Genomic DNA, 16,491 nt, shown 5'->3' with positions numbered 1-16,491 from the left:
GTGTACATTAATTGATAAATAAATAAATACATTTCATCAATGAGCTTACTTATTGCCCTCCAAAATATATTTTAGTTAGCACAAATAGTGTCAGGAATACCTTATTAATTTACCAATTTCAGTCATGATTCGTTAATAACGTACTGAATTTTATTATACAATTTTAGTATATCATATTTTTTATGGACATCACTAAGGCAGCTGATAAGAAACAACAGCATTCACAAGGACCTCAGGATGTTAAGCAAGTGGCCGGGTGTACAATCTCAACAGGATTATTTTTAATGTTAACACAGGGCTTCACAGCGTCACAGTATCGAATTCAATAAGTCTCAAATGATTACTATTTTGTATCTAAGTACATACCTATATATACATATATATGGGGTTTAAAAGAAATAGACAGAGGATATATGATAATTTTTATTGTTCTGTGAAAATGTGGTATAATGGAAATCAGTACCTACAAAAGCACTTTTATTTTTACGTTTGAAGACATTAATTTTAAGCTTTGGTATTTACAGATATTTCTACGAAATTTGTCGAAAAATAACAGATAAAAAACGTAAATATTATGTAACAATTTTCTTAGAGTACAATATATTATTTTTTGTTTGTATTAGTTTTTCATGATTCGACATCTGCCTGGGAAAATATAAATAACCTGAGAAATTCTGAGAAATCTCCTGATAAATTGAAATATATATATTTATATATTATAATATATATATAAATTGAAATATATATATTTTTGACGACCTCGGTGGTGCAGTGGTACAGTGCTTGCCTCTGAACCGAGAGGTCCCAGGTTCGATCCCCGATCGGGTCATGATGGAAAATGATCTTTTTCTGAGCCCGGGCCAATCTTGGATGTTTATGTATTTGTTATAAAATATAGTATAGTTTAGTTAGTATCCCATAACACAAGTCTCGAACTTCCTTTGGGGCTAGCTCAATATGCGTGACCTTGTCCTAATATATTTATTTAATATTTATGGGGTCGAGGCGCAAACTAGACTCTCTCTCTCTCTCTCATATGAGCGTTTTCTCCGTATTTTTCACTACCATACTACTATATAGAGCTCAGGTTTCATTTTCAACGCACGGTCTTGGGCAAACTTATATAGTTGTCAGTTCACGCATATTATCTCTGAAGACATCAAAGCAAGCATCATCTAAGAATTAGACGATGAATAAATATTTTATATTTCTGTTGAATTATTGCGCTAATAAATCAAATTTCAAAATCGTGAAATGTATTATTATAATTAAATTAGGGCTTCTCCGTGTGACATCGTACAATAATGTGGGTGTGGTTATCTGTTTGTGTGTTTAACACGATAACTTAGCAGTCACGACAGTAAATTCGTCACGTAATATGTGGAATAAATAAGACGTTAAAGATGCTTCGTGTGGGTGTGATAATTTGGTCAGTATTGAAAATTATCGCATATATTAAGTATCCTGCTTCTTCTCCTGCGCAGATTGTTAAAATTAATCAATAGGACGTAATATAATCCGGGAATTCTTTTCATAGATAGGCAAACATATATATGCCGTTCTTGTTTCATGAGTTTAGACTCTGTCCCTACTTCCCTGAAATTCTAAGTAAATGAGAAAGCTTGTGTGTATGTATGTTTGTTACTCTTTCACGCAAAATCTACTATACGAATTGTTATGAAATTGGGTACACTGGTAGAATATAACCTAGATTAATACACAGGGTACTTTTTATCTCCAAATTCCCATAGGAACGAAGCCCCGGCGCGCAGCTAGTACCGTATAAAATCAAAGGAGGTATTCCCCATTTATTCAGAAATTAGGCCTTTACAGACACTTTTATGCGTCATATTAGTCCTACTAGCGGCCCGTCCCGGCTTCGTTCGGTTAAAAACATAATTATAAACCGAAATCTTCCTCAGGAGCACACTATTTGTGAAAACCGCATGAAAATTCGTGCAGTAGTTTTCGAGTTTGCGGAAGTCGACTTTGTTTTATAATATGTAAAGATAAAAGTACTCTCTCAAAATGCTACAAACTACTAGCTTTTTGGGACGGCCAGACCAGAGGAAATGACGAACCTATCTGTACCCTGTGCCGTCTGTGTCAGCCCTGTGTATCAGTATTCAGCGGCGGCTGTCGAACATGTTCTATCATTATTCAGGGCTGCGTCTGCTTCAACAAGTTTAATTTTTTACGTCTTTTACCCCTGATTTCAAGGTCAGGATCTTTCGGGAGCTTGCCAATTTTACTTGCATGAGTCAATTTATCCGAGGTCCCGATGGTTGTTTTAAAAAGTTTATGGAACCAATTGTGGTGTGCATAAGATCGATTTATCCTAAACCTAACTAATATTGTAAATACGAAAGTAAGTTTGTTTGTATATTTGTTTCTTAAATCTGTACGCTCTATCTACTCGACCAATCTTCTTGAAGTTTTGCATACATGTAGTTTGAAGTATGAAGAAGGTCCTTTGGTACTATTTTGATCCCGGAAATTTACGCGGGCGAAGGCGCGGGCGACAGCTAGTTTAAAATAATTATAATACAACCGCGGTCACTTTATAAAACTGAATCAATACAGACCATCAATATAAATGAAGTAGTTTTCCTTCATCATATTCGTTGAGTGCAGTTTTCCTCAACATGTTTTCCTTTATGAATTGAAATAGAATAGTAAAGTAATTGAGAAACAACCTACTGCAGTTTAATTAATTAATACACTAAAAAACTAATCAAAAAGTTTTGGATTCCACCCTAAAATATTGAAAGGTGTGATTGAAAAGTGCCTATATGGCACTAAATATTTGAGCATTTTGAGGCTCTGTGCTGCAGTTGCAACTCTCTTATCTGAGCAGTTGAGCGCTGGTCCGCTTCCTGCAGTTAGTTAATAAAGGGGTGAGTACAATTAGTAATGTATATGTTATTAAATATGTATATTACGTCAATCAAATGTTAACTAAAGTTGTAAAGTTATAATCCCGGTAACCTTAGCGCTAAACATGAGCCAAAGTTTGACAAATTAACTTGCTTGCCCTTACAAATGTACATAAATCACGCTAATCTGGTGTAGGTACTTCAGTTTGTTTATAATTTTAGTTCGGAAGTTAGACTGGGTTAGTTAATTCCGTCACCATTTGGCAAAGTCATGAAGGATTTAAACTGGAAATAACTAGAACAATAACCAGTTTTCTCCGGTTGAATCCGGTGATGCGATGAAGATAAACGTGCATTATGTCATGTAATTTGAAGTATCTATGGAGAAGGACATAGGTTATTTTTCATCCCGGAAAAATAACTGTTCCCGTGGGAAAACTACACGGACGAAGCCGCGGGCACAAGCTAGTAATAAATAAACACGTTGCTGAGGGGTGAGGGGGAAGAGGGATAACTTCAAATACTGTCTGTGTACGTCTCAACAAAAAAATAATTTTGTAATTGCCTGGCGGAGAGTGTATTAAATGTGTGATATTAAATGAGGGGAAGGCAAGCCCTGGTGACATGAGGATCTATAGATATTATATTTAATATGTTATATTGTATGTATTAGAGCATTATATACCATTGCGCTCCATTGTTCTCTGTCACGTTGATGTCCGTCGAATATAAAACAACAAAAGCAAATCACACGCACGTTGACGGATCAAAAAATAACGTAGACAACCAATGGAGTTTCGACGCACATCAATGTGTGTCTATGTCATAACTTTGATTTAATCAAGGAATTAGTCATAGACATTATTAATATTGACTTCAGTATTAATCCAAAAATCCATCATTTTAATCTGTTAATTTTTAAATCGGTACCTAACATTCATTAACGACGAAGTATGACAGATATGACTACCTCTGTGGCGCAATGGTAAAGCGCTTGCCTCTGAATCGAGAGGTCTCGGGTTCGATCCCCGGTCGGGTCATTAGATCTTTAAATATATGAAGCGGATTTTGATACGGGATTTTGATGAGTGATTCAAGTGGTATTTCTGAACAATATTTTTTTGCATTTCATTGTGGGGTATGGAATCAAATAAAGATTGATATTGATAATGTCGCATTATCTTTAGGTTATTAATTATGGCGTGACAAATTGTCCATGTCACAAGATAATAATCAGAATATAAAATAGTCCTGTTTTCATTGACAAGTAGGTAGTCGCCGTTCACTATGAAGCTCCTTGTGGTGTTATAGTATTTTTGCAATTATATTTTTTAGTGTGAATGTTAAAAATTAGAATCCGAGAATTTTAGAAGTAGACCTAGTGTTGTTTTTGTATGAATTATTTTTGAAAATATTTCCGATGAAATGTTTAAAGATAAAAATTAAATCCCTAGTGAAAAAAAGGGGATAATAGCCACTATGTAGAGGGAGAAAGGCGCTATATATAGATGCCGGATGGTGACGGGGTTCCTCATCTGGTAGACCTCGAAGACCCTGTTGACCCAAAGGCCGCTGACCCTAGAAATGGCGCTAACAACGAATATTGGTTTTTTTCTAGGTACATTGCATATTATAGCTATGATGAAAGAAAGAAAGAAAGAAGGAAAAAAGGAAAGAAAAATTGTTTATTTGGCAATATTAATTTCATAATTAAAATTACATAAAATGTAGGTACACTAAATGGCCTTCGCTCAGCATGTCGCGAATCATGGTATGGGCCACGACGTTGGTCTTCCGCGAATACCGCGTAATTTCAAATATGATGATTATTATTTACTAGGTTATCCATACTAATATTATAAAGAGAAAAGGTTTGTTGTTTGTAATGAATAAACTCAAAAACTACTGATTTTGATAATATTTGGCATAGACGAAATCATCCGAAGTGACACTAGGCTATACTTTTTTAATAACCGAGCGAAGCCGGGCCGGCATGTTAGCACCGGTGTTCTGCCGTTTATAGTTAAAAAATATTTTTTTATTGAGAACCATAAATAAAATTATCTATTCTATAGATATATAACTGTTTTTTCCTTTCCAGAAATGGCATCTACGGATTGACGACCGGCCTTATTAAATAAATATTTAAAGCATATAATTGTATTACTTACGAGTATTCTTACTCTAAAAGGACTGAACATACCTACTTAATAAAAATATATTTTCATAATGAGTTTTTTTTTATTTTCGTGGCGGGTAGTATTAAGTAGTAAAGTAGGTATGACAGATAATTTGGTATTAGTATCGCATAATACAACTAATAGCAATTACTTAAAATTTTATATAAAAATTTAATTATAAATCAAAATAAATATACTTGCACACATTAATCAATTAAAGTATGTAAATACTTTAATTGATTGATTTGATTGTTGAACTGTTCCTGTGAAAAAATGAAAAGGAAAAAGGAAAATTACGAGGGCGAAGCCACGTGGAAAAGCTAGTGTAACTATAAAAATGACATTTGTTTGTTAAATGAAAGTTATGTCACCAGATAATTAAAATAAATAAATATTACATAAAAGTATATGCTATCTTTTAGTAACTAAGCGCTTTAGATATATTTCTATTTCACCTAACGCTTCCAACATTTCAAAGTTATAATGACGTAAAACTGTATTGGTTTTATATTTACAGCGGTTCAACTTATCTTCCAGTAGTTGTTTTTAATCATTATTATTTTTATTTAGTAATATTTTTCTAAATTAGTACGTAAATATGCGAAAAATACAATAAAACCATAATAATTATTAGTAAAAAATTATATACGCTACAGCTTCAACTACAAATTCATTCTAAAAGTCCGCCCCTTATAGTATTCGGTTCAAAAGTGCCCATAATACTGACGGCATTTCCACGCTGTATCACTATGGAAATTCTCTGAGCCATACAAACGTACCTAAGTAAATTACATAAGTAATTTATATTTCTTATAGACCAGATGATCAAGTGATTATATACTTATGTGTATATAGCAACAAGAACATTCATTACCTGTGGTAATAAATCTTAAATGACATCTCACGACTATACGATCGACGACATTGGTATTAGAGGGGCTCGTCATGTGATAACACTAGTGTAAATATTATTCAGAACACACACTTCAAGTCTCTATATTATGTAAATAATAATTCAGTTATAGTTTAAGATTCGAAAGTGATAGACTCTTATAGGAGTAAGAAATTTATTAATAAAAACGAATATTGATATACCTATCTCTCTATCAAGTTATTTCGAAGTGAAAAGAAATACTTTATATTTCACAAGGTTAGTAATTTAAAATATATTATGCGTTTAGATAAAATAATAAATTTTAGATCCACATTTAATAAGATTAATTAATTGCTAGATATTTCTGTAAGTTATCTGCCAGTTAGCCCTATCCAACACTTAAGAAACATATCTAATTTTAACGCTATCTATTCGATAAGTTTCATATATTATCATATACGTTAGAAAATTTTAGTAACGTATTTATTAATTATTATTCACAAAAATTGAGTCCTGTTACTTGCCAATAAACATTCATTAATTTATCATCAAGAGTAAAAGTGACTTTAACTTTCGGCCAAAGGCTAAAAGCCTGTCCAAAAATTTCTAGACTAATTATTTTATTTGTGTATTTCATTATCAATTCAAAGAAGTAATATATCATACGTCCGTATACCTATAAGTAGGTACCTTATGTGTGTCAACAACAGTTGCTCAGCTTGGTTTCATTGCTCATTGTGAATGTCACTGATTGAATATCTATAAAGAAAAATGTTAATAAAATGTCTTATTTTATTCTACTTACTAATATTGTAAATGCGAAAGTTTGTGAGGATGTATGTTTGTACTCTTTCACACTAAATATACTGGACGGATTGTTATTAAATTTGGTACACAGGTAGAATATAACCTGTAAAAATACGTTCCGTAATTATATCTCAAAATTCCCAAGGAAGCGAAGCCCCGGGGCGCAGCTAGTCATAAATATTTATAAAATTTTACGCGAAAATTTTATGTAAAGGCATAATGCAATTATGATGACCTCGGTGGCGTAGTGGTAAAGTGCTTGCCTCTGAACCGCGAGGTCGCCTGTTCGATCCCCGGTCTGGTCATGATAGAAAATTATTGAGCTATCCCCAAGGTAATTTCGACATTTGTGTTATGGGATACTAACTCAACGATACTATATTTTATAACAAATACATATATAGATAAACATCTAAGACCCGAGCCAATCAGAAAAAGATTTTCCATCTCATGATGGAAAATGATCTTTTTCCGACCGTGATTCGATCCCGGGACCTCTCGGTTCAGAGGCAAGCACTTTACCACTGCGCCAACGAGGTCGTTTAGTGACCCTTAAGATAATCTTTGCTTACGATACAATAGCGAAACAATGGGAATATTAAATATATATCAGAAAACAATAACTAAACAGATGTTATTATAATATTTTTATTATGTTTTTGAGATATAAATAACAAAGTTTATTAGAAGACCGACTGTTATGTAACCATAGAATAACAATATATGTGCACTTGTTTCAAATCTACATCTTAGCATATGTAAATACAATAACGGAAAGTCTGTCTTGTCACACTTTTACGGCTAAACCGCTGTACGGATTTCGGTGAAATTTTGAATAGATATAGTTAAAGACTCGAGACCAAATATAGGCTACTTTTTTTATTTTAGCCTCAAATTAAAAAAAAAATTACAAACACATACGGTTCATTTTTTCGCTGCCATAGCTCGGAAGACACCTAGTACACTATATTTTAATTTTACCAAATAATATTTTTTGTTTCTAACTTGTGTGGTTATATATTATCAATCACTTACGTACACTTAACAGCAAATTGAACAATGCCCAAATTGCAATTTATCGCGCCGCTATATACAGATTCATGCGGTTGACTGTATCTGTTGCAAATAAATTCACTATAAGCGGTATAGTGCTATATATGTAACCTGTGCTATAAGAATATTATAATTTTTGTGTTTTCTTTACAGGAAATGAAAATCTTAGCCATGGAGACGTCAGGTGGGGTATGTATTTGTTTGTTTTATATTGAATTATTATTTACTAGTGACATGTTTCGGCTTCGCATGGAGAATTCTGGAATACATTGTCTAAATAACGGTGGTTATGTAGACAATTTATTCCACAGTTCTACGAAGAATGTAATTGCGGACAAATTAATGACTACGTTTTCACTAAAACTGCAACAAAATCCGTTGGATGCTTTAAAAGCAGGAAGGTTCGAAACAAACAGACGCGAGTGGTGACTTTGTTTTATTCTACGTAGTGATTAATTTGTCCGCGATTTCCTTTTTTAAAATTCATCTTAACATGTACTCCTCAAAGCGCACTCTGACAATGACATTTTAATTAAGTGCCTATCTACCGTTTCTATTTATTTTCCCTTTCGATTTTAGAAGGAAACTAATCTTATATCTCACCTTTTCGGTGCGTCATATTCTAGAATGTTTAGACATGTGTTTGCAGTCGAACTAAATGCGGGCGGAAACATTATGTGACTCTCGTTGTATACAAAAGTAATTTGGACGTAATTTGAGACCTTTCGGTTAACACGCAGCTTCTTAACCACTAGGCCACCACCGCCACAAGACTGAAACCATAAACAAATCCCCTCCTGACCTAGATCCAAAATGCAAAATCCAATACCGAATAACCAATTTTGTCTCTGGTTGTACATAAATAATGACAATTACAAGTGCAAGGGCGTTCGATTCGCTAAAATGACCGATAAGTGGAGTCGGTCCCCACGATGACATGTGTCAACCGCGTTTGATCGTGTCGCAGGCATAATGTGCGATTTCGTTTTATTTAAAAATTACATATTTTTATACGTTAGATAGATAAATCTAAGTAAATACAGGACATATTTACGGAACCCTACGCGTCACACGCGCACTTGACCAATTATTTTGATAAAAAATAGATTTGTCTATTAGGTACAAAATTTACTTTAATTAGTTGTTAACGCTACGTCCCACAGATTTCTGAAAAAACTTCTCGCCAAATTGAGTACCTTAACTTAATAAACCTTCCTTTTTAATGAGGTATTTATAAACTAAAAACAAATTAAAGAACTGCTAACTCCTGAGATTACAGACTAAAAAAAATAGCGAAAGAAGAAGAAAAGTGTCTTTTCAGGATTATTTCGGTTAGTAGTAGACTGTTAGATAATGAGTTTTATGTGGTCTAGACATGTCTTGGTCTTAAAGAATTCTAGAATCGCCCTCAAAGTCGTTTTATTGAATGTATCGAATCGCGACAAAGAAATCTATTGGTCGTATAATTTAACAATTTTTATAAACGCAGATCTGCTCAATGTATTTTGTGTGTTAACTGGAAATTTTAATAAAAACATTAGGTAATATTAAACACAAGATGTTTTAATACCATATTCTGGGCGAATATTAAAAATGTTCCCATGAGTATAACTTCGAATGGAATGGTGGAAAACGTTGAAGACTACTGCGACTTGATTAAAATTTTGATAGACCACTTTATTATGAACGTAAAAATGCTCGGATTGAGCTATTCAACATTGAAATATGTTTTCATCAAACATAACTTTATTGCAAAATAACACAAGCTTTCAAACTATGCAGACTTGTTCTTTCATATACATAAAAATAAAAAAAAATCATATACATAACTATGTACTAATATTTAATAATACAATCCCATTTTAAGAAATATGTAATACAGACAATTTTCACGAGAAATAGAACTTGGTACAAAGGTCGTCTGCGTGGGTACCTCACTCTCATATATTTTTGCCGCCAAAAGTAGTATTCGCATTGTTGTGTTCCGGTTTGAAGGGTGAGAGAGGCAGTGTCATTACTATGGCAAAAGATCTTATGCCACAAAGTAGGCAACAAGTAGGTGTGACAACCCTGGTGAGGAAGGCTTGATAGGCTGTGACCATTTACCATCTGGTGAGCCGCATGCCTGTTGGCCTGTCTACCAAGCAGGCAATATAAAAAAAGAACTAGACTTGTTATAATTGTACTTTTTCCAGGTCCAACAGAATATCAACCTGCCAAAATTGAATGTGATTTAAATCCGTAGAGGGTAACTAAACAGCGTGACAGATACATAAAGTGCGCTTACTGACCAATATATCTATTAATAAATTGTTAAACAACTAGTCATTAGTGAGAATGCTCGAGGATCGCACATCGCCGCGACATTGGTGTGTGGAGGGCTCGACAGTCGTTGAGCGGTACCGTGAGAGTGGGGTCTGGCGTCCGCGGGGCTTGTGTGTGAACTGATTCGAGGTACTTGCTTTGTTTTGTTTTCTTTTTATCCTATTTATTGTAAACTGTATAAAGAATGTTTATATTAAAAAAATCGATAAGTTACGGAGTTTTCATAACACATTTTTTATGAGTTGGTTGCCGTAGTCAGGTTGAATTAAATTTGTGAAGATACCAATGATTAATATTGTGTTTAGGAGATGACATTAAAAAAAAATGTGTCGTGTTTGTTATTGCTGATGTCAGACTTCATTCAAGCTGCCATAAGGTAACTGACATAACACAACAAATAATATGCCTACTTCGAATATTACGACGAAGTATGGAGTAGCAATAATATTATTATCCGTAAATTAATTAAAGTGAAAGCTTCCAAATACTATCTAAATATTCCCCAATAGAAAATACTTTGGTAACGGAACAGCTCTTGGTGGTAAAGGAGACATAGATAAATTATTATTATGGTCATTACATTTGATCATTCAAATGATAACAATAGCTGATCCCAATACCGAGATATTTATAAAAATATATAAAAGGTTATCCAATATCGCGTTGAGTAAATTTCCTGAAAAAAAGTCTCATAAAATTCTCATAGTGCAGCGAACGGCGTAATGTAATGACGCTCGGTTTTACACAAATTGTCCGTTTTCGAATTGAATTTGCGACTAAAGAGCTAATTCCCGTTAGTCGTACGATTTATTGGCGTAGTTTTTTCATCGTTAATTTTATTCAGTTTTATTCGATTGGAGTTTATTAGATTTTTAGAGTCAGTCGTCTATCGTTGGTAGTAGTGCCTCTGGGCTTCATAACACTTGAATTTAGAGAATCATATGTACTATTACAGATCATATTCGACATGTGTATCAATTTTCATTATACTTCGTATAACTACATCGTAGACTTTGCGTGATTCGATAACAAACATCACTCAGGCTTCATCACTTTCTAAAATTTTAATTCAGTAGGTGTTCTCCAGTCATCGGTTTGTGTGATTTAAAAGTTAAACTATTGACTTTATAATAGACTAGGGATGAGTTGCACCCATGGAATTAGCAGGTATTACGAGTACCTAATAATTGCATGGTTGCACCAGTCAACTATGACGTTTGATATAATCCACGAGAAAAAACACAAAGTTCGCCATTTTCTTTAAACGTCGTCGGCGCGCAAGTTAAATTCAACGTAATAGTTGACTGGTGCAACTCATCATAACTTTTGGAAGCAATCTCGATATGTAGAAAATACTCGCATTTTTTTTCTTGTTCCCATGGACATTTTTGTAATACTTCTCCAGTACACTCCCTAGGAAACCTCATTGTGACATTTCGACTTTCTTCTTCTTCGTAAAGTGTTGAAAAACATTAATAAGTAAAATCGCGTCTTCCTAAAAATGGATATGCGTTGACAATTGCATTATATCAACATTGACAATTGCTACAATTTCATGTAACTTCAGAATAATAATTCTATTGTTACACGAAAGTGTAAACTCAATAACGCCCTCCGTTTCCGAACAGTGCTTTCCAGAAACCTATTTTCGGTGCATTTCAGTCGAACAAAGACAGTGTTTAGTCAACAAACACATTCGCTACTTAACCTAAGCATTGGCATCCACACAGGTACATACAAGTACATATAACTGGCAAAAACATAAGTTCAATTCCAGGGAAACTGGTATTATTACAGACAGACAGATTTTGTGAGAACGTATTCGCAATGGAAACGTCGTTTATATGGAAAATAATTCATTTTACGAACGAGGCGCTGTTTATGTTGCAATAAATTTTGACGTTGCCGGTATGATTATGAGCCATGTCCCATTGCTCCGTCCGCTTCATCACGTTGACGTCCGTCGACGGACGACGCAGAATTTGTGCCACAAAGCACTGCGTCGTCGCAATGAAGCGCGTCTGAACAATGGGACATGGCCCTATGTACGTTTGCGCAGAAAAACTCATGCTGACTGTAATGTTTCCAAAAATATTACATACTAGCTAGCCCGCGGCTTCGCCCGCGTGAATTTCATAGAAAAATCTCAGTAATTTTTTTATCGCGTGTTCTTTAAGACTATATTATATGATTCAAATTCGCATTTTTTCTCATCTTCAGTTCAATTTCCAGTTTCCCGCTGCGTCTCGTCCCGCAAACTTGTCCAATCCCGCTTCCTGCTATGTAATGTAGATATCCCGTACCGTTTCCAACATATTGTGCCATCATATTTTTCGCAATGTGTCCCATTCCGTTTTCCTTTTCTTTTCCCTTACCCGTTTCCCTTTTAATTATATCTATATCAGACTTTCATCGATAAAAACTTTTTTTACTTTAACACTTTTCTACAAAATTTTAAAGTAAATCGGTTCCGTGGATTGTTATTGTTATAACCCGTCAATAATCCGGGATTCCGGGGCATTTTTGACTCATAATTCCAATTTCAATTATCCTACGGGAACCTGACCATTTACCGGGATGAAATGTAACTATTTTTCCTACAGGACTCTCCTCATTTTCCGGGATGAAATGTCTGTAAGATGTTAACCCGGGATTCCAAGGCATTTTTATTCATAATTAGTTTTTCAATTATCCTACTGGAACCTGACCATTTACCGGGATGAAATGTATCTAAGATGTTAACCCGGTATATAAGATACCTATATACCAAATTTCAAGCAAATCGGTCCAGTAGATTTCGAGTCATGCGCGTTCAGACAGACAGATAGACAAAAATTTCCAAAACTATATTTTCGTCATCTATATCAGTAACTAAGTATATTCCATGAAGAATAAAAAAAAATATCCAATGTATAAATTTGGCCTTTCTTCAATTTTATTATATGTATTGATATTGATTGCAACTAATAAATAAATCAGGTGAAAGCCTTATAATAGTCGAATAATGATTAGAGGTATATGGTTCTCACCCTCATACCTCCCATTAGGTTGTCTAGAAGATAAACGGCAGGAAAGTATGATGCTTAAAACTGAGACATGCGATATAGAAGAACATCGTACGTGTCGAAGAACACAGAACGAATGCACAAGCAGGCTATCTAGATATACATAAATAAAAAGAAAATTGATTACCCACTATATCTCCCCGTAGAGTCAACGCGTCGTCATTAAATCTGAAAACATAAGCATCACGTTTCTCCGGAACCGGGCTCATTCACGCCTGTTACCCTATATCTCCTTAATCCCGTACATAAAACACATTTACATCACGCTCGAGGTGTAAATTTAAGGATAACATTTGTATATACGTAACGGAATATTTCGCAAAAAGGATACAACCTGTATCTCTCTATAGTCTAGGCAGAAACAGGTAAAATAAATGCCGTCAAAAACATGCTGTAAAAAACACCAAGTCTCGCAGCTCAGTTTTTCTACCGTAAAATGTTGTGAGATCCATGTAATACCAAGTCGGTTAATTTATTTAGTCCCTACTTAAGGTATCTTCTGTCTTAAGTTATTACGTAAGTTATTATCACATCAATATTAAAAATCTTTTACGTTTTAAATAAATAGATCGACTTGGCCATTGTATCGCCGCGATTGGTTACTGCATATATAATATATATTTGTAAATAGCAAAGTCGCATCCACACTGATCGAAAATTGGTAAGACGTCAAGAATGCACAACACAAGATTTCACTGCAACCTTTTTTTTCTATGTTTGTATGTTTTATTATTTAAATTTCTATAGTAGATACTTACCAAACTGTTAGGTTAGGTTTTGTATGACATAAGTGCAATGGTTGTTCCAGGTCATCCCGCCTAAATACTTTTCAGCAACATTATAATAAAAATTTTATAATATAGACCGTGACTATTTGTTGGTTGAATTTTAAAATGAGCCGTGCTATTGTTTTTTTTTTTTAAATATTTATGGCTATAGCCTATGTCACTCTTTATAAATATCAAATATTAAATTGTATCGAGTATTTGCTCTTAGACTATAATATTGCGTACAGGTGCGGTGCGGTTTCATTGAAATTCATTTTAATATGTCGAAAAATAATATTAATACGTTATGCTATTGTGCCCAAACCTCGGTTAGTGTGCACCATATTAATATTATGCTTTTAAATACTGTAATAATTCGGTGTTAGACCAACAAATATAATACAATGCATTTTATTTTATGCTTGTTTGATTGGAATTAATATGAATATATAAACAATATAATTACATATAAAAACAAATGAAAATTTGAATTTTCCGTGGGAATTTCGAAATATAAAGTTCTCTATGTGTTATTCCAGGTTATATTCTACTCGTGTACCAAATATCATAAAGATCTGTTTAGTATATTTTTCGTGAAAGAGTAACAAACTTACACATATTAATTACTTCTTCACAAATTTTCGCATTTATAATAGTTACTGTTAACAATTTTTTATAGCCAAAATAAAATAGAAAAGTCACGAAGTTCCATACGAAAATTGTATCACCGATTTTACCCACTTAGATGTCGATTACCAAGATAAAAAGAGTCCTTTGTTATGCTCCGAAACGTTCTTTAAAATCAGGTACACTTTTCCGACCCTGATGCTCACATACAGATAGACAAAACATTAAAAAAATAATTTCAAATACATATTATGTAAAAGAAAAGTATTAATATAACAATGCAATTTTAAAAATACAATTATATAAAATTACCGACAGACACTTTAATTATTACTTCTGTGGATGTGTGTTGTGGATTCAATGGATGCGAAAGTCTCACGGCTAAACTGCTGCGCCAATTTTGATGAAATTGGGAGTAGATATAGTTAATGACCCTAGGTCAACCGAGTACCGCGGGCGGGGCTGCGATCAGGAGCTGGTATCCAAGAAAATGATAAAACAATGGGAATGTAGAGCAACAGATAATGACATCTTCAAGATAAACTAGATCAGTTAGGTACAGTAACATTTGATTACTATTTAGATAAGACGCGATGATAATGTTAAACTACATTATAGCCAATGGTACGACATAACGCGCATTCATACTAGTCGATTTGGGATGGAATGACGTTTCTGATTAAGAAGTCCTACGAAACTGTATAAAGCGGTGGATAAGTAGTCAGCTATTTAATATACGGCCTAGCTGCACCACGCGGCTATAACCGCGGCGTTTAATCAACAATGAATGGTAAATTCATAGTAATCATTTAAAGGTTGAAATTATTATTTAAAGAGCCATCAAATTTATAAAGCGCCATTGACTATCAGACTTCTGTATCTGTTAATCTTAAGTATCATCTACCACAATACCAAATTTCATAAAAATTGGCCCATTGAGCGTGAAGAAGTAACACACATATTCTCATACAAACCTTTGTAATATTAGTGGGATGGGATCATGATAACTTTATAATGTTATTATTATAAACCCTATTATATTTTGCATTCTGATATCGTAAAGTCGCATGTATAAGTTTTCACAAGGTCGTGAGATAAAATTATTTTTTGATACATAGGTGTCGAAAACTAATACCTAAGACTTTAAACGCTCGACTCCGACGTTGCTGGAATTATATCATCTGCTAGAAAAGAGATGACAGTTACCAAACAGCTGAACGCTCATTTTCAAAACATAGCTAAAAACACTACCGATTAAATTATTTCAAATAAAAAAAAAATAGATCAAAATCATTATAGCCGTTTGCTGCCACGGACAGACATACAGATACACAGACACGTTATACTTATAACTCCTTCTGCCGTCGGGAGTTAAATTCACTTGCCACTACACTCGCTAACTGTGAACCTTGCTAATAGGGCTAATTATTACGTTATCACGAGTTGAAATTGCTTCTTTATCTTGTTCGAAGACAATAGTACTGTTCTTTTGTAGATCATTACAACATCTACTCAGTTTTATTAGTCTAATACAGCAGGCCTAACATCAACTTTTACAAAACGATTCCAATGCAAGTCAGTTCAATTTAGGAACCTAAAATGAATCGTATTCATACAAAAAATTAAGTCGATGGTACGAATTTGCGTTGCAGTTCAGCTTAGGTCGTAAAGTGGATCGCGTTAAGAGATGATGGTACGCCCCCTGGAATGTACTATCCTGACTGTTTATAATATCCTAGTAGCATTTTCTCACGTCGATTGAATTCTGCTTCTACTAATAATATTATTATTGCAAGAAAGTATATTTGTATGACGCGTAGGGTGCTTTGCGATGTCAACTTTGACGATAAATTTAACCACGAAAAACGCAAAGTTTATTTAAACAACGGCCGTGAGCAGATGGCGAAATTCAAACTA

At 33.9% G+C, this 16,491-nt stretch overlaps 1 protein-coding gene across 2 annotated transcripts in view; it reads left to right on the top strand.

The window, feature by feature from the left end:
• The first annotated feature begins 6,082 nt into the window (after positions 1–6,082).
• Rh50 overlaps positions 6,083–16,491 on the top strand; it is a 41,252-nt gene continuing 30,843 nt past the window's right edge. Inside the window, exons 1-2 of one of the 2 annotated variants that reach the window (XM_053752724.1) lie at positions 6,083–6,206; positions 7,944–7,979. In XM_053752724.1, the coding sequence (XP_053608699.1) occupies positions 7,947–7,979 (33 nt within the window). In that variant the 5' untranslated portion in view covers positions 6,083–6,206; positions 7,944–7,946. Of the gene's footprint in view, positions 6,207–7,943; positions 7,980–10,086; positions 10,245–16,491 lie in introns of those variants that run through there. The other variant, XM_053752725.1, reaches the window with a different exon arrangement.

Source organism: Plodia interpunctella, chromosome 12, assembly GCF_027563975.2.
Source record: "Plodia interpunctella isolate USDA-ARS_2022_Savannah chromosome 12, ilPloInte3.2, whole genome shotgun sequence".
Lineage (NCBI taxonomy): Eukaryota > Metazoa > Arthropoda > Insecta > Lepidoptera > Pyralidae > Plodia > Plodia interpunctella.
The sequence above is the reverse complement of the archived record's forward strand: the minus strand, read 5'-3'. Positions and strand labels throughout refer to the sequence as shown.